The sequence below is a fragment of the Lipomyces doorenjongii genome (assembly GCF_038497915.1).
Source record: "Lipomyces doorenjongii strain NRRL Y-27504 unplaced genomic scaffold V1508scaffold_141, whole genome shotgun sequence".
Lineage (NCBI taxonomy): Eukaryota > Fungi > Ascomycota > Lipomycetes > Lipomycetales > Lipomycetaceae > Lipomyces > Lipomyces doorenjongii.
Genome location: NW_027118208.1, coordinates 1 through 23,809, shown reverse-complemented (window position 1 = coordinate 23,809; position 23,809 = coordinate 1). Strand labels below are relative to the sequence as shown.

At 44.2% G+C, this 23,809-nt stretch overlaps 12 protein-coding genes across 12 annotated transcripts; 7 read left to right on the top strand and 5 right to left on the bottom strand.

Annotated features, from left to right (window-relative positions):
- Positions 1 to 1,264: 1,264 nt before the first annotated feature.
- Positions 1,265 to 3,206, bottom strand: V1508DRAFT_407091 (uncharacterized protein; the record flags this gene model as incomplete). The annotated part of the gene is made up of 3 exons (XM_066938828.1): positions 1,265 to 1,582; positions 1,629 to 3,084; positions 3,142 to 3,206. 3 exons carry the CDS (start codon positions 3,204 to 3,206, stop codon positions 1,265 to 1,267), a joined length of 1,839 nt encoding a protein of 612 aa, XP_066792350.1.
- Positions 3,207 to 3,492: 286 nt separating this feature from the next.
- Positions 3,493 to 4,307, top strand: V1508DRAFT_428092 (60S ribosomal protein eL27). Its single transcript, XM_066941763.1, has 3 exons — positions 3,493 to 3,665; positions 3,727 to 4,064; positions 4,127 to 4,307. The coding sequence occupies exons 1-3, from the start codon at positions 3,632 to 3,634 to the stop codon at positions 4,166 to 4,168; spliced, it is 414 nt and encodes a 137-aa protein (XP_066792349.1). The 5' UTR covers positions 3,493 to 3,631; the 3' UTR covers positions 4,169 to 4,307.
- A 66-nt stretch (positions 4,308 to 4,373) lies between these two features.
- V1508DRAFT_428091 (WD40-repeat-containing domain protein) lies at positions 4,374 to 6,051 on the bottom strand. The gene is made up of 3 exons (XM_066941762.1): positions 5,989 to 6,051; positions 5,790 to 5,936; positions 4,374 to 5,727 (listed from the first exon to the last, which is right to left on the bottom strand). Exons 1-3 carry the CDS (start codon positions 5,989 to 5,991, stop codon positions 4,525 to 4,527), a joined length of 1,353 nt encoding a protein of 450 aa, XP_066792348.1. The 5' UTR covers positions 5,992 to 6,051; the 3' UTR covers positions 4,374 to 4,524.
- Positions 6,052 to 6,281: 230 nt separating this feature from the next.
- V1508DRAFT_407088 (PIN domain-like protein) lies at positions 6,282 to 7,782 on the top strand (the record flags this gene model as incomplete). Its single annotated transcript, XM_066938827.1, has 3 exons — positions 6,282 to 6,295; positions 6,356 to 6,399; positions 6,458 to 7,782. The coding sequence occupies 3 exons, from the start codon at positions 6,282 to 6,284 to the stop codon at positions 7,780 to 7,782; spliced, it is 1,383 nt and encodes a 460-aa protein (XP_066792347.1).
- Positions 7,783 to 8,482: 700 nt separating this feature from the next.
- Positions 8,483 to 9,663, top strand: V1508DRAFT_59937 (mitochondrial 37S ribosomal protein uS15m). The gene is made up of 2 exons (XM_066942969.1): positions 8,483 to 9,465; positions 9,627 to 9,663. Exon 1 carries the CDS (start codon positions 8,549 to 8,551, stop codon positions 9,440 to 9,442), a length of 894 nt encoding a protein of 297 aa, XP_066792346.1. The 5' UTR covers positions 8,483 to 8,548; the 3' UTR covers positions 9,443 to 9,465; positions 9,627 to 9,663.
- On the bottom strand, positions 9,491 to 11,120 carry V1508DRAFT_428084 (oligomeric Golgi complex subunit 8). The gene has a single exon (XM_066941761.1). The coding sequence runs from the start codon at positions 10,941 to 10,943 to the stop codon at positions 9,723 to 9,725; it is 1,221 nt and encodes a 406-aa protein (XP_066792345.1). The 5' UTR covers positions 10,944 to 11,120; the 3' UTR covers positions 9,491 to 9,722.
- Positions 11,121 to 11,375: 255 nt separating this feature from the next.
- On the top strand, positions 11,376 to 13,269 carry V1508DRAFT_428082 (V0 complex, c/d subunit of ATPase). Its single transcript, XM_066941760.1, has 6 exons — positions 11,376 to 11,461; positions 11,542 to 11,624; positions 11,822 to 11,913; positions 11,974 to 12,632; positions 12,681 to 12,884; positions 12,941 to 13,269. Exons 2-6 carry the CDS (start codon positions 11,596 to 11,598, stop codon positions 12,989 to 12,991), a joined length of 1,035 nt encoding a protein of 344 aa, XP_066792344.1. The 5' UTR covers positions 11,376 to 11,461; positions 11,542 to 11,595; the 3' UTR covers positions 12,992 to 13,269.
- A 286-nt stretch (positions 13,270 to 13,555) lies between these two features.
- Positions 13,556 to 15,147, top strand: V1508DRAFT_393576 (TLC domain-containing protein). The gene is made up of 4 exons (XM_066937973.1): positions 13,556 to 13,803; positions 13,924 to 14,458; positions 14,516 to 14,803; positions 14,857 to 15,147. The coding sequence occupies exons 2-4, from the start codon at positions 14,000 to 14,002 to the stop codon at positions 14,977 to 14,979; spliced, it is 870 nt and encodes a 289-aa protein (XP_066792343.1). The 5' UTR covers positions 13,556 to 13,803; positions 13,924 to 13,999; the 3' UTR covers positions 14,980 to 15,147.
- On the bottom strand, positions 15,036 to 17,242 carry V1508DRAFT_428073 (P-loop containing nucleoside triphosphate hydrolase protein). The gene is made up of 4 exons (XM_066941759.1): positions 16,970 to 17,242; positions 15,784 to 16,914; positions 15,539 to 15,727; positions 15,036 to 15,486 (listed from the first exon to the last, which is right to left on the bottom strand). Exons 1-4 carry the CDS (start codon positions 17,030 to 17,032, stop codon positions 15,166 to 15,168), a joined length of 1,704 nt encoding a protein of 567 aa, XP_066792342.1. The 5' UTR covers positions 17,033 to 17,242; the 3' UTR covers positions 15,036 to 15,165.
- A 171-nt stretch (positions 17,243 to 17,413) lies between these two features.
- Positions 17,414 to 19,214, top strand: V1508DRAFT_428071 (phosphoribosyltransferase-like protein). Its single transcript, XM_066941758.1, has 5 exons — positions 17,414 to 17,655; positions 17,735 to 17,802; positions 17,868 to 18,263; positions 18,309 to 18,373; positions 18,431 to 19,214. Exons 1-5 carry the CDS (start codon positions 17,546 to 17,548, stop codon positions 19,013 to 19,015), a joined length of 1,224 nt encoding a protein of 407 aa, XP_066792341.1. The 5' UTR covers positions 17,414 to 17,545; the 3' UTR covers positions 19,016 to 19,214.
- V1508DRAFT_458508 (uncharacterized protein) lies at positions 19,017 to 21,100 on the bottom strand. The gene is made up of 3 exons (XM_066942724.1): positions 20,881 to 21,100; positions 20,659 to 20,822; positions 19,017 to 20,600 (listed from the first exon to the last, which is right to left on the bottom strand). Exons 1-3 carry the CDS (start codon positions 20,988 to 20,990, stop codon positions 19,276 to 19,278), a joined length of 1,599 nt encoding a protein of 532 aa, XP_066792340.1. The 5' UTR covers positions 20,991 to 21,100; the 3' UTR covers positions 19,017 to 19,275.
- A 148-nt stretch (positions 21,101 to 21,248) lies between these two features.
- Positions 21,249 to 23,717, top strand: V1508DRAFT_428063 (amidase signature domain-containing protein). The gene is made up of 9 exons (XM_066941757.1): positions 21,249 to 21,669; positions 21,732 to 21,854; positions 21,917 to 21,997; positions 22,054 to 22,125; positions 22,180 to 22,261; positions 22,314 to 22,370; positions 22,421 to 22,512; positions 22,581 to 22,895; positions 22,946 to 23,717. Exons 1-9 carry the CDS (start codon positions 21,394 to 21,396, stop codon positions 23,483 to 23,485), a joined length of 1,638 nt encoding a protein of 545 aa, XP_066792339.1. The 5' UTR covers positions 21,249 to 21,393; the 3' UTR covers positions 23,486 to 23,717.
- Positions 23,718 to 23,809: the final 92 nt, after the last annotated feature.

Sequence of the window (23,809 nt, the reverse complement as noted above, 5' to 3'; positions counted from 1 at the left end):
CTGGATACGGATATGGATATGGATATAGATAATTTACCTGGATATGGATACGGATATGGATATGGAAAAATTGGCCTGGATATTATCCATGCCGAACCCTATTAAGAAAATAAAGTAAATGGTATTGTTTATTAATCCTTCCTTTATATTTAATGGCGGCTTGTTTGAATTTAGACTAAAAATGGCGGGAAAAATCGCAGGTTCTAATTTGAGCGGTCATCCTTCGGTAACGAACGACATAACGAAGGGGAACAAAAACTCTACAAAAGCATTCATAATTACCTGAGCTAAAAACAATGGTAAATTACCACACTCACAAATCCACATAGAGTGTCTGAGAATTATGGATGGACGGTTAGGGTTGTCGAGACAATACACGTGCAAGTACGACCGTAACCGGGCCTATTCGGGTTAGATAGCGGCTATGTCGGATTATATGCGAATATTCGTCGAATACTCAATAACTTATTGTTCTCAATACTAAACATTGCGAACAAAATCATCGAATATTATTTAACGAATACGAATATGGTCGATTACTGCCAACATTCGTATTCGGAACAGCTGTAAATGCAATCACCAACAGGTCACACCCAAATTGGCACAGGACAAGCCAGACAAAGTTCAGAATCCACCATATCAAGGTACTCTGGTTCTCGCTTTGCGGAAACACGTTGAGCTGTACTTAAAGGTGGGAAGTTCGTTCCCGCGTTTGACAGCGGCCTCACCGTCACAGGATACACCTTATCTAATAGCCATCATGATACAGATGACGCCTCGCTTCTGGAGTGTATAAACTCCTCGATTTCTCCATAATTTGGCACACGTGGTATCATAGCAAAATTTAGTCACCATTAGCCATATTGGATACTTCACGCTTTATGGATATTTGCTTCTTGTTATTTAGATCCTTTGACTTTCCGTTTGTACATATCACATCCGGAATTGGCGATGTCACGGCGAATGTGTTCAAGGCTAGAATAGACATCACCGCTACACACTCGATTATTCTAAAGTATCGCGATCAGAAACTATACGACCACAAGCACTGAACCATCATTTATCAGCCTGTCAAGTCCGACCAATATTTGTGGCAAGTTTCAATTTTGACCACGTGATATGAATACTGGCACTAAGAACAGATTAAATAGAAGCAAAACACCAAGTATCAGTATATATCAATAATTCACACAAAATTCCCACGCAAGCCCACAATCATTATGCAAAGCCTTATTCAACACCAGTCGAAGGAAGTTAGCTGACCTTACAACCGCTCACTCACACTTCGCCCTTTACCCACCTTTCGCGCTCCTCCTCGTTTGGGAATGAAAAGCTCATTTTCCTTGCCAGAGCTGAACATTGTGCCGATCTTCTTGCTCCAAGACACTCGTCTACTTGTTGACCCATTAGAGACGCTGCGAGAAGCATCAGTCGAAGAAGCGTCACTAATGATGGACACCTCGTGCGGTCCAGTTTCACGAATATGTCCTGCATATGCTGATGTTGAATTGGTTATATTGGCCAAATTCGCCTCATAGGGACCAGGCGACTCAGACAGCACATCAAGCGTTGATCTCACAGACTTCTAGTATTAGCAAAAGAATTCGATATGAAGAGCATATACGTACCTTTTGGATTGATTGTCTCCCTTCAATCGCAACAGCTCCTTTCAGTGATTTTTGCAAAATGTGCTCTGTTAAGCGTAGCTGGAAATTTTCTGCTCTTTTCTCTAGTATTTCCAATTGCTCGGATCTTGTGGCTACCACCGACTCCAAAGCAGATAGCTCAGACACGAGATTCAATTTTTCTTGACGCAGGGTTTCAACTTCGCTCATCAACTTGGAGTGCTCTCCAATAATGTACGTATTGAACTGGGTAGCCGATTCCAAAAATGATGAATGGATTTCTGGTAGTAACGAAAGCGGTGCCATATTACTTGATAGGACACCAATGTCCTTCAAAATCTGATCCAACTTCTCATGCTCATGAATAGTGGATTCTAAACTAGAATCACTACGAGTAGCAATAAATGACTTCAAATCCTCTATAGCTACAACTGCCCGCTCGTTTGACTCCAAAGATGATAAGACTGACTGTATCCGTGATTTAACATCCAGTTGCAACCTTCCAAGTATCTCTGTGACTTGCGCTTGAGAAGATCGTATAACATCCGCGATTGCGGTATCAGGATTCACCTGGGTTTGGTCACGAAGATACTCAATGCTTGCATTTACATTGTGAATCTGACTGGCTATAGCATCTTTATCGTCCAATGTCGATCTAGACAAAGCCGCGAGCATTTCTTGCGTCTTCTGAAACGATTCTTTCAAGTCTTTTGTGTATCCATCCGTGACTCGTTCGTGGTTGCGAATCTCATGCAGTATCACGTCGGATTTATCTTCCAACGTTAGAAGTCGCCGCAGGTCATGCAACATACTAATAGTTTGTACGTTGACATCTTGTTCTTTGTTTGCATTTTTGAGCTGAGTTTTTTCAATACTTTCAAGTTGCGTCGTCAGGAAATCTAGCTTCTCAGATGACAGCTGTGTTGACTTTGACAGGGCGTCGTTCAAAGCCTGAAGTGCGTCTAGTTGACTTCTGTTAAAATTAAGGAGCTCTCTCATAGACAAGCTTCCCTTGGCTCCTGTGACAGTGCTATCCGTGGCATTTTCCTTAGACACGATGTCATGTATATCTTGGAGCTGATGACTTAGAAATATCTCAGAACTATATATCTTATCCCTCAACGAAACCAAGTCTACTGCGTTGTCTTTTGACCGTCGCAGAAGACTGTCCACATCTTTCTCAGATTTCCTAATTGTAGCGTCTGATAACTTAGAAGTTGCGTCGACAACCTTGAGCGTGTCTTGAATCTTGCTGAGACGGTGAAGGACCTCCGCGATGTGATCGTTGTCAGGAGAATTCAGCGTAACCGGTTTCACTGTTTGCCTAACAGGCGATACGGTTCGTGATCGCGTCGGTCCATATAGTTGACTGCTTCGCGTAGGAGAACCAGACAGAATCTGAGGGTCTGGATTCAGAGGCAATGGTGGCGGATGCCTGTCGGGGTCCGATGAGTCCCACCTAGATAGTATTAGCTCGCGACTCTATAAATAGTCCTTACAGTTTATAAAGCCATACATTGGTAAAGTATTTAAAGACAATGTTGAATTGGAATGTTTAAGACCACTGATCTCTCTTGACATTCTATTATTGAACGGCTTCGCAACCGAAAACAATATAGACGTATCTTAAGCAACTGTAAATGAAAACTAAGTTGATACTTTGGATGGAAATCGAAGTAGCGTTGAGACTGGGAAAGACAGCAGCGAAGCTGTTTTACCGCGCGATGTCAATACAGTTCGCCGCACTACAACTTGTTGACAATCAAAACGTCTCGACGGTTGCCGAGTCAACGAATCAAGGTTCGATAAGGTTAGGGGTTTATTGCACCATCTACGCGCCATATTCAATCAAAAGCAGTCACGGTCAAGTCTATATAAAACATTAGGGCGAAATATGAACCCTATCAGTCGTTTTCCGCCGACGACTCACACACTACAACGGTCTTGAAGTTGTCCATATTGTAAATTCAACCACCACACAATTGTTCCTTAGATACAGATCAATAATGGGTTCCAAATTTTTGAAGCAGGGCAAAGTTGGTACGTACTTTATATGTTCTATTTTATATATTTGTCATTCCTGATACTAATAATGTAATAGCGATTGTTGTCAACGGCCGCTACGCAGGCAAGAAAGTCGTGATCATCAAGCCACAGGACGACGGCACGAAGAGCCACCCCTTCGGCCATGCTCTAGTTGCTGGCGTTGAGCGCTACCCATTGAAGGTTACGAAGCGAATGGGATCCAAGAAGGTCGCTAAGAGATCGAAGATAAAGCCATTCATCAAAGTCATTAACTACAATCACCTCATGCCCACCCGATACACTCTCGACCTCGAGTCGCTGAAAAATGTTGTTACCAACGACACTTTCAAGGAGCCTTCCCAGAGAGAAGATGCTAAGAAAGCCGTCAAGAAGGCTTTCGAAGAGAGATACCAGGTGCGTTTAAATTTAGTTAATGAAGAGTTGGGGAACTATGCAATATTAACGTCAATGAGCAGAGCGGCCGGAACAAATGGTTCTTTACGAAGCTTCGCTTTTAACTGTTGTGGCTCAGTGGTTAATGAACGGTAAAATTGGTATGGTCAGGTTGTCATATAGTTACCTATTGTGTCTAGGAAAAGCAACGTTTGTGAAATAATTGAGTCCTATTAGAAGCATATTTAGTTGTCACAGTCTTGGGCTTTCAACCACAAGCTTGGCAGCACAGGGTAGACGTGGAGACCGCAACATCAAGGGATGTGTAGATCCCGATGCACAAAAGTATTGGTAATTACTTGCTACAAGTTTATCAAAGAGACAGTCCGCCAAACTTATGATACCATTTTATACATTATACTTTATGCCCAGCTAGCCCTAAAATGCGACCTGAATAATATACATGAAAATGCTAGGTACACTAGACCTTGTTCTCCACCTCCGTAATCGCAACACCGATGATTTGCTTCTCCCTCTCTTTTGCATATGGCATTGTACCCTTCTTACTTCTTCTGCGCATATTCTCTTCCTTCCTTTTAATGCTCGCCAACTCGATTCTCTTTGTCTCACTGGCAGTCTTGATCGGCTTGGGAAGATGCCTATGGCGACTAATCCTCCGAATCTCCGGCATATTCTTATATCGCTCCTTGAGCGTAGCTTCATATTCGAGTTTTGATCTTTCGCGAGCAGACTTAACATTCGATCGTGCCGCGGCTTCGGCTCTCCAAACTCTGATATTTCCTTCGTCCGAACCTGACATGATGTACCTCGCGTCCATAGTAAAGCGCACGCAGAATATTCGCTGCATCCGTTTCGTGTGATAAATATCCCTCGAATGGCCTTCATTCACTCTGTATATTCGTAGCGTTTTGTCGTAAGATCCCGTTACTAGTTCTTGCCCTGTAGGTGAGAAATCAACATCCATAACTGCAGAGACGTGGTCTTTATAGACATTCAATGATCGTGTCAGGTGTCTCATATCATATAAATATACGTTATGGTCCTCATTAGCAGCGGCAAAATTAAAGGCTTCAATCGGGTTCCAGCACACTGCGTTTGTGCGCATCAGCGTTACTAATTTCTGAACTGGTGCCTTGGAGCGGATATCATGGATCACAATGGATCGATCGCTTCCTGTTGACGCGATTATTGACTGTTCTGTTTGATTAAATCTCACTGTATTGACATTGTCGGCTCCCCAAGACAAGTCGGCTGTGGGTTTCGACCTATTCTCATCCCACAGTTGTACTGCATTCGAGGACGTTACAAAGATTGGATTCGATCGATGATGGTCTATACCAGTGAATCCACTGGAGCCAAGGAACGTTTTCGACGGGCCACCACTGTGATCTGTCTCCATGACATCCCATAGCTTTACCGTATTATCCATGCCACACGACAGCAAGTTTCCATCAAGTGTAACTGCCAAGCCTTTCACAATGCCCCGGTGAGCTGTGAACGACGCCACCTCTTCTTTAGATGATAGATCCCAATACTTTATGACACCATCACCGCTACCGCTGGCCGCTGAATTCAGTCGTCGTGTATGCCTGGCTATGCAATAGACGCCGTCGATGTGGCCATTTCCCAATTGACCTACAAACGGCGCCGCAAACACTCGCTCCTAGTAGAAACGTTAGACAACACATATAAGCTCCTCAATACTCATGAACAGTCATCACGTACAAGCTTGGTAGCATTGAGAGCTCGAGTATATTCTCTTGCACGTTCAAATGGATGAAGATCTGGATCAAGATTTCTCGGGAGTCGAGAGACTTCACAATTCCTTGCTGGGAGATAAACGTCCGATGATCTACTAAGTGTTTTCACTTTCTAAGGCTAATTAGTGTGTGATAACCAATATAATCGTCATGCGATACTATACCATCGTGAAGACGGCCTGTGCCAATTGGCGAGTTGTATTGTGGATATTCGAGACCGTCGTAACCTCGAAAATTTATTTTCTACCTAAGGACAAGGGCTAAGGACTTTGGGAGTTTGCACTTGGAACTTAATTTGGTTGCCCGGACAGTTTGCGACGCACCAAGCAAGTAAACAAGACAAAAGTTCACTACATTTTTCTGCAAAAAAGAATTGCCAATGATCGTATAAGTCTGATATTTGCATTAATTATGCTATCTATTTTGGTAGTTATGTCAATATAGCTGTGATTCCAAAATGGGTGTTCCTGGGTAAGTTACACAAAATGATCTACCGACCCAAACAGTACCTGGCCGCTTACTCGTACACAGACTGTGGGAATTTTTGGATGAAAACAATATAGGGGAAGATATATGTGAGAAATTTGTGTAGGATGATGTGGATATAGAGTTTGGAAGCTTAACGTCACTTAGGCATATCAAAACTGGCTGAGCAGATATATGAAGAGAAGAGACGGCGATTACGTGTTGCTATTGATGGAAATCTTTGGAGCTTTAAAAACAAAGGAGGCAAGGGCGGAAAGTATCCTGAGCGACGTACTTTCTATTATAAGCTCAGTAAGTTAATGGGACTTGGTATCGATGCTGTTTTCGTGTTCGATGGACCCCAAAAACCGGAATTCAAGAGGAATAAGTTGGTATCAACAGTTCAACCAAAAGAAGTGACCGAGATGAGTGAGCTATGCACCCACTTTGGCTTCGAAGTGTTAATAGCTCCAGGAGAAGCTGAGGCTGAGTGTGCTCACTTGCAGCGGCACGGACTGGTTGACTACGTTATGACCGATGACGTCGATTCGCTCATGTTTGGCTCTAAGTATGTCTTGAAAGGTTGGAAACCATATCACAATGGCTCTCCTGCAGCAGTTTCTGTAACACTGTATTCGTTAAAGCAGATTGAAGAAAAAGTGAGACTTACTAGACCTGGTATGGTATTAATAGCTATGATGTCAGGTGGTGATTACAATACGGCCGGTGTAGTGCGCTGTGGGCCAAAGACAGCCATCGAGATTGGACAGGCTGGCTATGGTGAATCACTTATCAAGTGCAACTTTCAAAAAGACAAGATTAATGATTGGAAAGATAAATTAATTGAGTCGCTGCGAAATAACAAGTCCGGAGAGTTTCGAAATCGACATCGGGCGATTAATCTTTCTGAAGATTTTCCACAGAAGGATCTTTTCAATAGTTACTTTACCCCCATTGTATCTAACCGAACAGATCATTTCTGCTGGGACAACCATCTGAACATGTTTGGTATCCAGCAATTTGTGTCGACCTATATGAAATTGGATTATCACAGGTTTGCGATTAAGATTTCCCCACCACTGGCTATACGGAAGTTAACAAGACTTGAAAACCTTCCTACGCGAAATGCTGGGAAAGCACGAGTGCATAGTTCGACGGGGGGGATTCTAGAAGTCCGGGTATCTATAGTACCGGCAGAAGTTCTCGGAGCTGATCTCTCCATAGAAGCATATGATACGAGTTCCCTGGTATCTGCTCGGTCAGATCGTTCAGAGACTGAGAGTGTCACCGACGAGTCCGAGTCATCTAAGCTGGCTTCTAATGTAATCCACGTATGGATACCTCATTATATTGCCAATACTGCGAGGCAAATTCAGGATCAAATTATACTATGGCAAAAAAATGAGTTAGCTCCGAAGTCTAAGGCCAAAAAAGCTCGTCCAATACAGAAGACAACCCTGGATTCTTTCTTGGTGAAGTCCAACGAGAAGTAAGCAATTGCGAACTGCTGTAGGATTTGAAAGGTTACTAATGGTTTGCCACAGGATGAAATTTGATAATCAAGAGAATGCTCGGCCAACAAAATTCCCCGTACTGCAACGAGAAGAGTTTGCTTCAGCTCTCGGCTCGACTGCTGAGAAATATCGAAGTAATACTGAGACGTTATGCCAATCACAACGAAACGAGAAAATGCATACGGAAGTACTGAACTTCTCTAAATGCGAGGAAAACTCCATTTTGCCTTCAGCTGGCGTAACCGGATCCCGACAGCTTACAGCTCGCGACTCGGTTGTCTCGAAGTCCCTAATGACTGATCTTGGACACTTCAGCTCGTCACCGTCTGAAATAATTTGCCTAACGTCTTCCTCGCCAATGTCTTCTCCATTGTCCCAAAATACTGCGAGGAGTAATCATTTACCGCGGTCGCGAATTGATATGTCTGATAAAGTTGACAAGCAAGACGTCATAGAGGTCTCTTCAAGTGATGATGACAGAAAGTCGTAGATAGCGACCTAAATTGGACTAACAAAGCATATTATATTATGTATATGTATAAGTTATGTAATTTTTATGTAGCGAGATAAAGTATGCATTCTGACCCCCACAATTTTGGGAACAGTAAACCTTACTTAGATGAGGGGCTTGTACCGAACTTTGTCTCAGACCATGCGGGTTTGTCCCACTAAAAAAAATCTCGAGGATACCGACCGAGAGCCAACGTTCATCGACAATTGGGATTGCTGCGTGACATATGTCGTGATGCCGTTTTCATGCTGGTCTTCTGGGATAATACGGAGGAGTTTTGGGGACCAAATACTGTTGGCAGCTGGTCGGCGCGTTTGCAATGGTGGGACTCAACTACTTTTGAAGGGGACTCCACAGCGTGTTTCGCCGCCAATACAATCCCTGAAAGGATATGCCACTAGAAAACGGTTAACTATGAAAGAGTATCGAAAAGTTCGGGCAAAGAGAGCTCCACATGTCGAGACAAAGGCGTATCTAAAAAGGACTCCCTTGAGGGGAACTAATCCCATCTTTGGAACATATTCGACGCTAGTTAAACAAATTCTTCGGACGCTGCGTACCGAGGATCCCCGCGCGCTTACTCCTGATTCAGTGATTACACCGTCGTCGCCGTTTTATATTTCAAATATGACGCCAGGATATGGAGTGACTGAGAAAGAGCTACAACGTACAACTTATGGCGCTGACAAGGCGGCGGCAATGCGAGCAGCGCAGGTTCTCCACGAGTGGCCGGCAAAGTCACCTCTATCGAAAGCAGAGACAATCAAGCTAGAGGCAACTCATCGAATTCTCAGCCTTAGGCATGGTAATGCCGATCACGAAAAAGCGCATTTGATTAAAGCGGTTGTGAAGGAGTTTGGAGACAGTGAAATTGACACTGGATCACCTGAGTCACAAGCAGCGATTCTCACAGTCCGCATTCTCGCTATGGCTGAGCACTTGCGATATAATTTGAAAGACAAGATTACACTGAGAAGCTTGACTATCATGATTCAGCAGCGGAACAGCATGCTGAAGTACTTAAAGAAGAAGAGCCTTCCTCGTTATATGTCCTGCTTGAAGAAACTGGGATTGGATGATAGTGTTGTCTCGAAAGAATTTAGATTCTCGAAGAGACTGTTAGAGTAGTGTTCGTGATGGTGGTCTATGGTGTACGTGTAAATATTTTGACTGCTTGCCGAGATATTGTACAACGAAATTGTATATTGTCAGACGAAATTGTATATTGTCAGCATAAAGATGACATGGTATGCTACATTCAGTTCCTTTTTGAGAGGATTCAATTTACTACCTAATGACTAACATACCATAGAATATGTAGAACTCAGGCAAAAGATGTAACGGCAACCATACACTTTCCCAACGGCGATCTCCGTTTGCCACATTTTGTCCATATAGACTTGTCTAACTAATACGACTTCAGTTTCTTCGCAAGATCTCTCTGTTTCTCCAGCGCCGCGACCCATGGATTGGTCTCGTCTGCAGCTGCAAATTCCTTCCTGTCCTTCTCATCTGCCATAATACTCCAAAACTCTCCGCCTACTCTTGCAAGTGACTGTGAAGAGTATATGACCTGCAGATAGAGCGATGCATAGCTCGATTTATCAGGGATCATTGGCAACATATCATTAACTGTCTTTTTCAAATCCATGGTAGTATGGTAGATAAAAGAAGACAATAGCTGTTCACCGGCATCCACTACTGATGTGTCTGACACATCTTTGGATCCTGCCAACTGAGTACTTAATGCACTAGAATCGACCTTTGACGATTCTTTGTCATGCTCCTTGGGAAATATTGACCTGAAGCCGATAATTGCCGCGAAAACGAATTCCCTGAAGAATTCAATGTACCTCTTCAAATACTTTTCCGGTATCGACTTCAAAGGGTCAAGTGACTGAAGTTGAGACTTCAAGTGTATCATTCTCGAAAGTAGATATATATGTTGTAGCTCCAATGTCGGATTAGGTGACGCTTGAAAAGGTTGTAACCGGCGAAGATATGATATGACCTTGATGGCAGTCGGTAGTTGTACATTTTCTCGCAGCAATCGCAACAGAATTGTTGTCATTTCTAAAAGGGCATCGTCAACTTCTGCCTGAATCATCTCGATAACTGTGGCATTCTTGTATCGGATAGCTAGTCGTCTAACGTGACCAACTAGATCCAGAGCTTCTGCATAGTATCCATTCCGCACGCATGTAAGCACTAATGACGGCAGCTCCAAGATATCCAAGACTTTGTCAACATTTGAGAGTAATGTAGCAGATGCTTGTCGATCGTTAACCGGATGAAACTGTGATACGTTGGACTCCAGCTCTGGGATGATCTGTGAAAGAGACGGAACATTGAGAGTCAAAGAATTGAAACTTTCAGTAAATGCCTTCAACGTTGCCGATGTAGATAATAGATGTGGTCGAGAATTAATGGCCAAATTTGTGAGTGACCTGTCGACAGCCTGAAGGGAAGCGCTTAATTGAGTTGTCTCTGAAGAGATTGACGAGACCGGTAGACCGCGAATATGCTGCAAATAGTCTGTGAGTAGGATTGCCTGCGATGATGTTGTTAGACCTGCAGCAACATTCTTCGGAAGATGAGGCATCAGCATATCTAGCAACGGGTCTGCCATGTCTTCTAGCGACTGCGCTGACTGTATATCCGTACTAAAGCTGCTAATTCATCAATATTCGACAAAAGGCCCTGCTGTAGTCGTTGTGCTCCAAGGTTAGGTCCTTTAGCAACATCAGGGGCTAGAGGGATGTCGGAGATTATACATGCCGCAGGTACGTTCTAACGATATCTGAACTGACCCCTTGCGCCTTAAACGGACGAACTTTGTAGCAAGTGCGGCGTAATCAACTATCGCTGGGGTGTTTAGTGCCAGTATCATCTTGCCGTTGGCTTATGGCAGATTGTACCCAACGTTGTGGGCGCTGACCCAGATTATCAGGAAGCCGTGATTATCGCGCCATTGTGTCAGAGAAGACTGACCCGACCCGGTGGCTGTTGATATCCATTATCGGCGGTCTCGAGGAGAACGTGCACGCAAGCCCTTGAGCCACTCTAACGTTGCTCTTCGTCTCTTATTCTATTCCAGCACCAATTGGACAACCTTACGTTTGCGGGGGTCTGATTCCTCACAACGCTGTAAGTTTAGTCTTATTCCTTTCTCATAGTATTTTGTTCTCAATTATAAGCTGTCAATGGCACTGACATTCCAGATTTAGGCGCACTATTTCAGAAAATTTGCCCTTTAATTCCGCATTGACCATACAATAATAATGGAAGGAATTTTCTTCAACGGAAACAAGTAAGTAACTTACAGTACGCAACGCTGGCCTGTTGTGCAAATTGTTTCATGGTTGAATGGCCATCGGAAAAGTGCGGAGGATGGCGGTTCCTGGACAGAGTTCATCTTCAAGAAGTCATACTGTCTTTCTTGGAGCCATGACTGCCTCGGAGAGCGTTGACAATTTCAGAGCGGCTGTTTCTAATGATATCTGCTAGCGGTTATATTGAGGGAATTGTTCGTGGCTATCGCTCTGGTCTCCTGACTAGCGCCGTCTACTCCAACTTGACTCAATGCGACACTCTGGAAGGTATTGCTGCGATTCGTGGCTCTGTACTGTGAACTATGAAATCACTAACTTTCATTAAAGATTTGAAACTTCAACTCTCGGCTACGGACTACGGTAACTTTTTGGCCAATGTTCCTGGCTCGCTATCGACTTCGATTATTGCCGAAAAGGCCACACAGAAACTCATTGAAGAGTTCCGTTACATTCGGGCACAGGCTGTCCAGCCATTGAGTAAATTTATGGACTTTATTACTTACGCTTATATGATCGACAACGTCGCTTTATTAATTACCGGTACCTTACACGAGCGTGACACTCACGAACTGTTAGAGAGGTGTCACCCACTGGGTTGGTTCGAGTCGTTGCCCGCCCTTTGCGTTGCTACCAATGTAGAGGAACTTTACAACACTGTTTTGATTGATACTCCATTGGCACCATACTTCAAAGACTGCCTGTCTGCTGCCGATCTTGATGATCTCAACATTGAAATCATCCGTAACACCCTTTACAGAGCATATCTTGAGGATTTTTACGCATTCTGCAAAAACCTGTCACATCCTTCGAACGAGATCATGGCTTCTCTTCTCGAATTCGAGGCTGACCGTCGGGTCATCAATATAAGTCTCAACTCTTTTGGGACCGATATTACCCGTGACGAGCGATTACAACTGTCGCCTAAGTTCGGTAAACTCTACCCTTCTGGCACTGAAGCTTTGGCTAGCGCGGACGACATCGAGCAGGTATGTATTAGATTTGAATCTTGTTCATACATAAGGCTAAATTAATAGGTCCGTATTACTGTCGAATCGGTGGGCGATTACAAAGGATTCTTCGATACCTCAAACAACAAGTCATTGGAAGATCATTTCTATCTCAGAGAGATGGAGCTTTGCCGGAATGCTTTTACTCAGCAATTTACGTATAGCGCTATCTGGGCTTGGGTTAAAGCCAAGGAGCAAGAGATCAGAAATATTACGTGGATTGCTGAATGTGTAAGTTATACGAAATGTAACATCAATGATGGAGTTGCTGACAATAATATCTCTAGATCGCTCAGAACCAGAAGGAGAGAATCCAGAACTACATATCTGTTTTCTAAGACTAATCTGTTAAAAGTAAAGTGAGAAAATACTTTTTAGGTTCCCTCTAAAATTGTGCGTCTTCAATGTTATGATCGGGGATTGTTAATCATTCATTTTTGTAGGTTATTGGTCATCTTTGTTGTTTTTGTTTGTTAACTGCTTCATTTTGTTACATATTTTATTCGATTTCAATATAATTTCATGGATGAAGGGATAGTTCGATTTCTCTGAGTGACGTAAATTTCGCAAATATTAATACACCTTACGATAGTCCGTCGATTTATTCAATATTGGCATTATTCCGAAATATGAGTTACAATTATCATGCAGAAGTCATGCACACACATGATTAATGTAGCAGTTTTTATTATAAAAGAGGTGCGACACCCCCACTTTCTTTCCATTCAATCGGCCTGATGGCTAGTATCTTACATTGCCACAGTCTTCTTCAACCCACGGATAACGTCTATGAGAGACATGCAGGATCTAGCTGTAAATGGTTTAACTGGCTGTGGCTAATTTGGGGTAGACCCTCTTCATGACAGCAGTCATCACTTCCGAACCCGAAGCGACAAACTCTATCACCGCCAACAAGGAGCGTACCTGGTGGATAGAAGCTTACCTTGCATTTCGTTTAGCTGCGAGAAATTTGACATTGTGGTCTTCCTACTATCGCACAATTCAGATAGTGAAGTTCATTAATTTGAAAGAGACTTCACGCTTGGATTAGAAGGTGCCGTGGACAGGTTCTCCGAATTGGCAATATTTATTCGCGCCTCACCAGGAGAAGAGTCAACTGTCAAGCGGCGCATTGGTATCGACACAGAAGGTAAGTTCTGGATTATATATCCACATGTAGTATCTGTCATATGACTTTGTTTGTTTGCGCATGATCGCTAATCTTTCGGGATACCGTTGTTGGTGCGAAGTCTGACATTGTAGCTCATAGATAGCCCAGTAGTTCACTACTTTCAGGGTGCGATAGATCCTTCAGAATATATATTAATCGATCATATCAATTCATAATGATTGATCCACTAGCCATTGAGTACCCAGAAAGTGTGACTGCCTCGTTGGATGCCATTTGTGGCTACGTCCACCTTCCAGCGTTAAGCAAACACATCCATGAAGTTGTATTGGCGTTCGCATTGTACCAAGGCTTGTTTCTATTGGGTCCGTTCTTTGGCTCTTTTGTGTCATCTTACAAGACCTTAAATGAACGGACACGATTGAACTTCGATATTCATATCGTCTCCCAGGTGCAGTGCATACTGATCTTGGCTCTCGCATTCCCCGCATTCTTTGATCCGGACCTGCAGGATGATCATATATTTGCTTATTCTCCCTACGGTGGCTTGGTTTATGCGTTCGCTGTCGGATATTTTGCCTGGGACAGCTATATCAGCATAAAATACATTAAGTGGTTTGGTCCGGGTTTCGCCCTTCACGGTATTGCATCACTGAGCGTGTTTTTGCTTAGCTTTGTAAGTCCTTCTTGTCGCTACAGTTGACGGATACTAATGTGATAATCATTGCTGTAGAGACCATTTTTAATGTACTACGGACCGATCTTCCTCTACTTCGAACTGTCGACTCCATTCCTAAACGTTCACTGGTTCGCTGGCCATCTTCCAACTGGAACCATTTCCGAGACAGTCCAGCTTGTTAATGGTATTATTCTTCTCGTTACGTTCTTTTCTGCCCGATTAGTATGTGGGTTCTACGCAATTGGCCGTCTCACATTCGACGCATGGGCTGTCCTGGACAAGATGCCTTTCTGGCTGCCTTCTGTCGTTCTCACTTCCAACCTATCGCTCAACTGCTTGAATGTAAGTTGCGTATTGGATAATCGAGAAAGGTAATACTAAAATATCCCAAATAGGTTTACTGGTTTTCGAAGATGATTAAAGCTGTTCAGCGACGATTAAATTCGGTAAAGGCAGGTACCACGGTACCTGACTTGTTGACCGAGGAGGAAGATGTCAAGGGTCACAAAATGGAATAAAGGACATACAACCATTGGAATATAAAGAAATAATTCCTATGGAGTAGACAGACGATGTTTATAGATACTTCTGTAATGAGAGAACTGTATATGCGCCGATGCATTATACAAACGAACGAACACACGACGTTACTGAACTACATCCCAAATTTATATTCCCAAACTCCACAAATTTGCCCACATATATCAAAGATCAAATGCCATTGCTGAAATATTAGTTTTTCTCTTCTTCTTTCTGTCGGCAATTAAAGTCTTCCAATCTTCTTCCAACTCTTCACTGTCACTCGAACTATTACCATTCTCGACTGCAGCAGCTTCGGTTTCTCTTTTATTTCTCTTCTTCTCGCGACGAAGGTCTCGTCGCTCTTTGCGCTCGGATTGCTCTGACCAAGCCTTGCTTGTTGCTTTGGGCGGACCATGCTTAGCTGCGGCTTTAGGGGCTCTATTATTTAGCTCTTCCTGACGACCTTGTTCTTTCTGAGAATCCTTATACTTGTATGTGTCCATCTACTCTAAGGATTAGCACGATATATCTGATTACACAGGACTAGTGACTTACGTCAATACCTTCAACTAGCCATCCTTTCTCGGGAATATTATGCGCAGACTTCAGCTCGGGCATGCTTGGCAATCTTAGTAAGCCATAGGCGAGTCCATATCCTACAAAGTCGAATTCGCTCATCCGGAAAATCGAGGTCATGGTATGCTTAGTGTAGAATCGCACGTAACTAACATACGCTTTCACAGCCTTGGTAAGAGATCGTCAGTAAATAAAACCATACATGATTTAACGATATGGCTTACCATATCATGATTTTCTCGGTTATCCAGAATCCAGTCTCGAAAGTTTCGGTAGAATTCAGTCATTAACTCAGAGAGCCCAGTTTCGTCTGCCTCCTGCATTCTAACTTTTTTAACTTGCATAAGATCGACGTAACTTTCCTCTCTTCCTTTTGTTAAGAACAAGTAGCCTTCACCATACCGACCAGCACGTGCAGCACGTCCAGCTCTATGCAAGAACAAGTTCGCCTCATACGGAGGATCAATCTGGATTACTACGTCCACCTCCGGTATGTCAAGTCCGCGGGCAGCAACATCTGTAGTTAACAAGACTGACTTCTTCATGGTATTAATGAACTTGTTCAGCGTCTTTGTACGCGGACCTTGTGGCAGTTTTCCATGCAGAGAGAAGAGTTGTGCATCGGCTGACTTGCTACTTTGAAGCTTCGGCAAAATTGACGTCAAAACCAAGTAAAAATACACCACAGACGCGCAGGTCGGGAAGTACACGATCGCTTTCCTGTATTTTAGCGTGTTCATTTTGTGTATCAGGGACGGTATCTTGGACTCTGGGGACAGAACCGAATAAGAAATCGACAAAGTCGTTGGAACTTTCTGTTCGTACTCCCCATCGCCGACTTTCACAACAATCTTAACTGGATTCCGCAAGCCAACTCGAACCAATTCGCCAACTGCAGATGTGACTGTCGCAGAAAATAATCCTGTTCGTCGTTGTTTTGGAAGAATCCGCAATATTCCGCTAATTGTCTGGTCGAATCCAAGATCAAGTAACCGGTCCGCTTCATCGAAAATCAGGACCTCAAGACTGGAAGAGTGAACATGTGGAGATCCCAAAAATTCTAGTAGACGACCGGGAGTGCCGACAACTATTTGTGGTGATTCGGCCAAAAACTTTTGAACGTCTGTCGCAACTGTAGCGAATCCACCTATTAATAACTGCGCTTTGAACGCTGTCGACTCCGTAGGTTGAAATTCTAGGACTGAATTTAACACTGAATAAATCTGGGATGCTAGTTCTCGGGTTGGCGCTACAATAATACCTGCAACATGACCTCGAGACACTGATCCCGAGCGAAGAATAATCTCAATAATCGGAATGAGAAATGAGATCGTCTTGCCGGACCCCGTGACGGCCTATATACAAGAATCACTATTATGTTTCCAGTCCGTAGTCATACAAAAAGCCTACCTCAACAACCACATCTTTATTACTGCAGAACAGAGGGATAGTGGAAGCTTGAACGGGCGTCATCTTCGAGTATCCTAATGTCCTCACGGCATCGAGACTGGCGACAATTAACTACACATCTTCACACCAGATGTTGCCGAAAAATTGCTGAAAACTTACAGCCATGGTGTCAGAGAGGGAGAGAGTGTCTCCCATTGTCTGGAAGCAGACATGATAATACAACTTCAAGTTAGTGAGGGAGTTGTAGAATTACAAAATTTATTGTGTGGCACTTCTAGGGTATGCCTTGCATCCGGCAGCCAGTTGGGACAAAGAATACTCACCTATACTCGGCGTAATGCGCAGAAGACATGGCGGATCAGGCGTAAAAGTGAAGAGCTTCGGCTCTTTGAGTTGGCTGGAGAATCCGGACTCTGGCACCAATTCGAATACATCACACATTACCATTTTTTGGTCTCGTTATTGGTTGACTTGATCCATCTGGTCCAATACTAGTCGCACTTTTCACCAGCAAAAACGGATTCGTCACAGGCCTCAGATTTTTTTGGAATAGACTCCGCAGAAAACGACAAAAATATGGTCAGAAATCTCGTGGTGTTCGGTGGATCCTCCCACCCAGATTTAGTGGAGAGAATTTGCAATATTCTGGGGATACCCCAGGGCGGACTGCGTACTTCGAAGTTCAGGTACGTCGCACTTTTCCTCTGCCCTTATTAGATAAAAGTGTCGGTGAACCTCGCTTGCTAACTATTTTATTTATTACAGTAATGGTGAGACTTCAGTGTCTATCAAGGACTCTGTACGCGAGAAGGACGTATATGTCATTCAGTCAGGTAAATGCGTTTCTCGACATTAATAGTTGCATACACTGCGTGAAACCGTCTTACACATACTTCAGGTTGCGGACATGTCAACGACAATTTCTTAGAATTGCTGATCACGATCTCGGCTTGCAAGACCGCTTCTGCAAGACGAGTCACCGCTGTCATGCCTTTCTTTCCATATAGCCGGCAACCTGACGTTCCGTACAACAAGCACGGTGCCCCTCTGGCCAAGAGCAGTACGACACCAAGGACTGATCATAATTACACATTCGAAAGCGTTCCCCCGTCGCCGAGATCTCATAGCTCCCTTGGACACAATCTCACCAACGGCATATCTGTGCCTTCTCAAAGAAACAGCTACTTCCTTGATCGTGACTTAGATCGCAAACTTAAGTTAAAAGATCAGATGTGGCAACCAGAGGGCACTGGAGAGATCAACACTGGTTATAAGGAATGGGTTGCTCAGTCAGGTTTGTAACATGACACTGCATGCGATCTATGCTCACTGCCTATAGGAACTCTGGTCGCTGATCTTCTCACTTGCGCTGGAGCAGATCACATCATCACAATGGACCTTCACGTATGTCATGAGTTACATGTTACTTGTTGGCTTTAATCAAATCTTAACGCACCTTAGGATCCGCAATTCCAAGGATTCTTCGACATTCCCGTTGATAATCTATACGGAAGACCACTTCTACAACACTACATTGTTTCATCTATTCCCAATTTCCAGGAAGCTGTCATTGTGTCTCCTGATGCGGGCGGTGCCAAACGCGCTACCGCCATCGCTGACGCACTTGGAATGGATTTCGCTTTGATTCACAAAGAACGGCGGACAAAGTTTACAGAGAAAGGACCAGCTGCCACGATGATGCTTGTCGGCGATGTATCTAACAGAGTGGCACTGCTCATCGATGACTTAGTGGACACATCAAATACGATCACCCGGGCAGCCAAGCTCTTGAAGGATCGCGGCGCCACTCACGTGTGCGCTATTATTACTCACGGTATTTTCTCTGGAGATGCCATACAACGGATTCAGGCCTCTGCACTGGACGAAGTTGTCACGACAAATTCGGCTCCTCAGCATGAGCACAAGCTAGCGCTGGGAAACAAGCTTGTGATTTTGGATGTCAGCAAGGTCTTTGCTGAAGCAATCCGACGAATTCATAACGGAGAGAGTGTGTCCATGTTATTTGATCACGGTGCAGGTATATAATATGGGAAAAAAATACATTGACGCCTATGAACTTTTATATCCGGTCTGATATTGATCAATGCTTATGGAAGATAAGCGCATGCTTTCCGTTAGGTCCTCCTCATTAAAGAAGTAAGAATTATTCAAACAACTAGTGGAAGGAGGAATATTCCATGATATCCAATATCTTAATTGAACCCTACGCAATATACACGTACTACATAAACACGTAACTTTACAAGACAACTATACAAAATGACACCCGATTATCCGCATCCTATTCATGCATTTGTTTTGTGCTTTTTGTGCTTCTTCTCCTTTTTATCTTTCTTCTCTTTCTTTTCCTTTTTATCTTTCTTCTCCTCTTTTTCCAATTTCTCCTTTTTTTCCAATTTCTCATTTTTTTCCTTCCTTTTTCCCTTCTTTTCCTTCTTTTCCTTCTTTTCCTTTACCTCTTCGACTTCCTCTTTGTCAGATTCATCCGCAGCATCAACTTCTACGTCTGCTGGCACCCCATCCTCATCAGAATCAACCTCCTCAATTTTCCGTTTACCGTTCTTCTTGGATATGCCGTTAGTCACCGCATCCGCCTCAATGTTATACGCCCTCTGGGTAGCAAACTCGAACTTAGGCTGCTGTCGGACGTTGACTGGCGTCCTCATAGTGGTAATTTCCCGACCTTCCAATCCTCTCAACCGCGACTCAATCTGGACTCTGCTGTCTAATCCTATCGTTGCAACATCCTCCCTGTCTTCAGCTAAAGCATCGAATCGAAGACTGATGGCAGCTTTTGCAGCAAGCATACGAGCAATCTTTCCCTTGTTCCGGCCCGTAGCCTGTCCTATTAAGGAAGCGTGATATATTATGCCGTACTTCGGGGTATCGTGCTTAGTCTTTAGCGCTCTGAACAACGCCTTTTCGGCACCGAGAATCTGGATAGTAGAAGCTGGCGCCTTCGCCAGTGATATTAAACTACCAGCATGTGCGATTAACCGCGCACCCACCAGCTCCCCCACAAGGGCAGTCAAATTTGGTGCAATCGCAGCCATTCGCGCGTTGAGATAATTCGACAGCTGCTCTCTGTATTCTGAAAAGTCAATCACCTGATCTGCCAGGGCATTGATGTTGTCGAGATCGAATTGCGTAATTTCGGTGCCCATGGAGACTTCTGCAGCGGCCTTAAGTGCCTGCTCAATCTCTTCAGGCAGGACTGAGGAGAAATCAGTCTCAGAGGCACGAGACCGGAAACCCATGAGCTTGACAACACGGGCGTATGCAATATTGTCTTGAACTATCTTCGCCATCTCCGGGAAATGCCATCCAAACCACTCCTTGACTCGCATAGCGTAGGTATTGAGTTCTTTATCCAAGTCATCGAGTAGACCGATAGCTTGAACGATCATAATGTCAACCTTGTCTGCAGAGAATTTCAGCTTATGACGACCGAGAGAGTGAGCGAGTCCGAGTGACATCACGGACAGATCCTTTTCTTGAAGACCGGGGAGGAGCGATGGGAGGTTCTCTCTAACCGTCCGGTAGAGATCCTGAGTAGTGGAATCGGATATGATCTTGAACGACAGATCTGGCAGACTGTTGATAGCATTTCCTGTTGAATTTATCAGTGTACTGACCCATAGAGCTATATTCTTTGATCAATATCATACCAAGCTTAGGGTCAGCAACAATAAGCTTCGTCTTCTTCTTTTCACCCGCATTTTCGGCCAACAAGTTGGCGAGCTTAGTCGAGACTTTACCGTCAATAATCGCATTCACCTCATCCAATGCACTAATCGCTGAGTCAAACTTCGAGAAAGCTTTAACCTTAAGACTACAATTATTATTAGTCGAAGGTTCAACCAAAACGAACTCGGCAGAATTGCACATACGAAGATAACACCTTCTCCGGAGTCAGAAGATCAGCTGTCGAGTCGAGAACTTTTTTATCCTTCGCCTTCAGCAGGGCATAGCCCGCCGACGTCTCTGTTAAAATCAGCATGAATAACTGAAATATCTGTGTAGTAGATAGGACTAGCAGCTGAAAGATGAAATGTGTAGCGAAGAAAATTGTGAGCCTTCGAGGCTTCTCAAAAATTTTTTGGTCACCCAGATTGCGCGCCGCTTCCAAATCTAACTATGGCGATATGGTTATAAATGTGGCATAAGCATCATATATGCAATGTATACACAAGTACACCAATTTTAGGCAAGGTAAAGAACTTTGACCAAACCTTATTTTGACTTCCTAGCAATAACCAGGCGATTTGTTATCAGGGTTAGTGTACCCGATTAGTATCTGGCAGGACATTATTCCAAGCAGCGCATCTTTGCCTCGTATTTGCGTTTCAGTTCGATCAGGATTACCTCACTGTATCAAATTGCCGTTGTGTTCAGTGACTCGCATGACAATGGTCGCTCCCTGGGAAGTGAAGGCTGCTGCGAAGCGTGCCAAATTGGCCGCCTCAATCCCGAAGGAATATATGATTCCCGAGCATGAGTTGCCTCCCGCCGATCGTTTGGACGTTTCTCAGGTTCCTAAGGAGTTTCTTTCTAAGGAGGTTATCGAAATCACTGAGTTGACTGCTACCGAGATTGTCGATGCCATCGCTAAGGGCAAATACAGCGCAGTCGAGGTTACAACCGCATTCATCAAGCGCGCCGTCCTCGCACACCAGTTGGTATGCTGATTTATGCACTCTGGCGTAAGTAGATAGTTGTTGCTAATGGAATTGAGGCGTAGTTGAACGTATTCACGGAGTTCTTTCCTGAGATTGCTCTCAAGCGCGCTGCTGAGCTCGACGAGTACTACAAGTCCACCGGCAAGACTATCGGACCCATCCACGGTTTACCTATTTCTCTCAAGGCAAGACTTTGAACGGTTTTATATGAAAACGTGCCCATTGTGTCACTAACGAATAAATTTAGGATCAATTCCGTGTGAAAGGCGTGGAGACTTGCATGGGCTACGTCTCGTGGATTACTAATGAGCCCGAGAAGGAAAACTCCGTATATACTTACTACTACTTGTTTAGAGGTATACGATCTCTAACAATCTCACCTAGACGATTGTTGATCTTCTGCTCAATGCCGGGGCTGTTTTCTTCGTCAAGACAAACATCCCTACCAGCTTGATGGTGAGCACGTGACGTTTGCTATATTTTTGGGTAGATATTAATTGAGATACTTAGGCTGCCGAGTCTCGAAACTGCGTTTTTGGGCAGACAGTGAATGCTTACAACCGCACCCTTGCTCCAGGTGGTAGCTCTGGTGGTATGTGCCCTGGCTCAGATTTAATGACGAGATGTTCTAACGTTTAGTTTAGGGGAAGGCGCTATTGTCTCAATGAGAGGCGCCACTATTGGCATTGGCACAGATATTGGTATATATTTCTAGGCTCCGATGCTGGAATGTGACTGCTGATCTAGATAGGAGGATCAATTCGCATCCCTTCATCGTTCTCTGGGGTTTACGGTTTGAGACCGTCGCACGAGCGATTCCCATATTTGAAGGTTGCGAACAGTGTACGTCGTCGTCTGCCTTCATTAGAAACGCTGATTGTAATAAAATGACTATCTAACTATGGGTGTAGTTAGAGTTTAGCGAGGCTATCGTGTCCGTTGACGGTCCCCTGGCAGTTTCTCTGCCTGACCTGACACTATTCTCCAAGGCGCTTCTTGCTCAAGAGCCATGGAAACATGACCCCCGCGTGCTTGCTCTTCCTTTCAAGGACTATGAAATCCCGCCTCGACCGCTAGTGTTTGCGATTGAGTCCAATGACGGTCTTGTCACTCCCCATCCGCCAGTTTTGCGAGCTATTAAGATTGTCACGGAGGCTCTTAAGGATGCGGGCCACGAGGTTTTTGAGTTCAAACCGTACAAGCCTGAAGAGGGATGGAACGTGGTGGTATGTAATGTAGAGTTCAGACAATATTTAAATGCTAACAAGAAATCGAGATGCGGGCGTTTACTGTCGATGGTGGAGAGAATATTCAGGGCGACCTCGACAGGTCTGGTGAACCAGGTATCCCAGATATCCAGATGTTCATCAAGGGCTATAAGGCTCTTACGATGTCTGAGCTGTTCACGTTCAACAAGGACAAGCTCGAATATAAGACCGCATTTTTGGAGTATATGAATTGCGTTCGCTCACCGAGCGGTAAGAAGATCGACGCCTGGATTCGACCGACAACTGTGAGTGCCTCGGTCCCAGCTGGCCAGCTGAAGATTCGCTATCTAGGATACACTGCGCTGCTGAACTTGCTCGACTATACTTCTGTGGTGATTCCGGTCACTAAGGCCGACCCTGCGATCGACGTCGCTACACCGGCACCAGGTAATGGATTGTTCAAGGCGATTGAGCAGAAATTGTGGGAAGATTACGTTCCGGAGGACTTCACGAATGGTCCGGTTGGCATTCAGGTCATTGGAGGCCGTTTGGAGGAGGAGCGCATGCTGGCGGTTGCGGGAGTGGTCGATGCGGCACTCAAGTCGTAATGGTGATTGGCAATCCACTTCCTCTAGAAAGGCGGAAGCAGGAATACATCTGCAACTCTCAGATTTTTTTTTTTGATGATATGTGCTTGAAGGTGTAGTAATAGATTATATCTTTCCATACTTATATGAAGTTGGAACAGGATGGGGAGTACGACATTAGGGTTTAATGTATTACCCGGCTAAAGGCGGGGAATTTGAGTTACCAACCTAGATAACTAGGCAACTCGCTGACAACTAGACTAGTACTAGCAAGAAACGATGCTGGTAGCGCTCAGAAAAGAAAACAGGCAGTTGTTAAATTGTGCCTGACCATTTGACTCACGC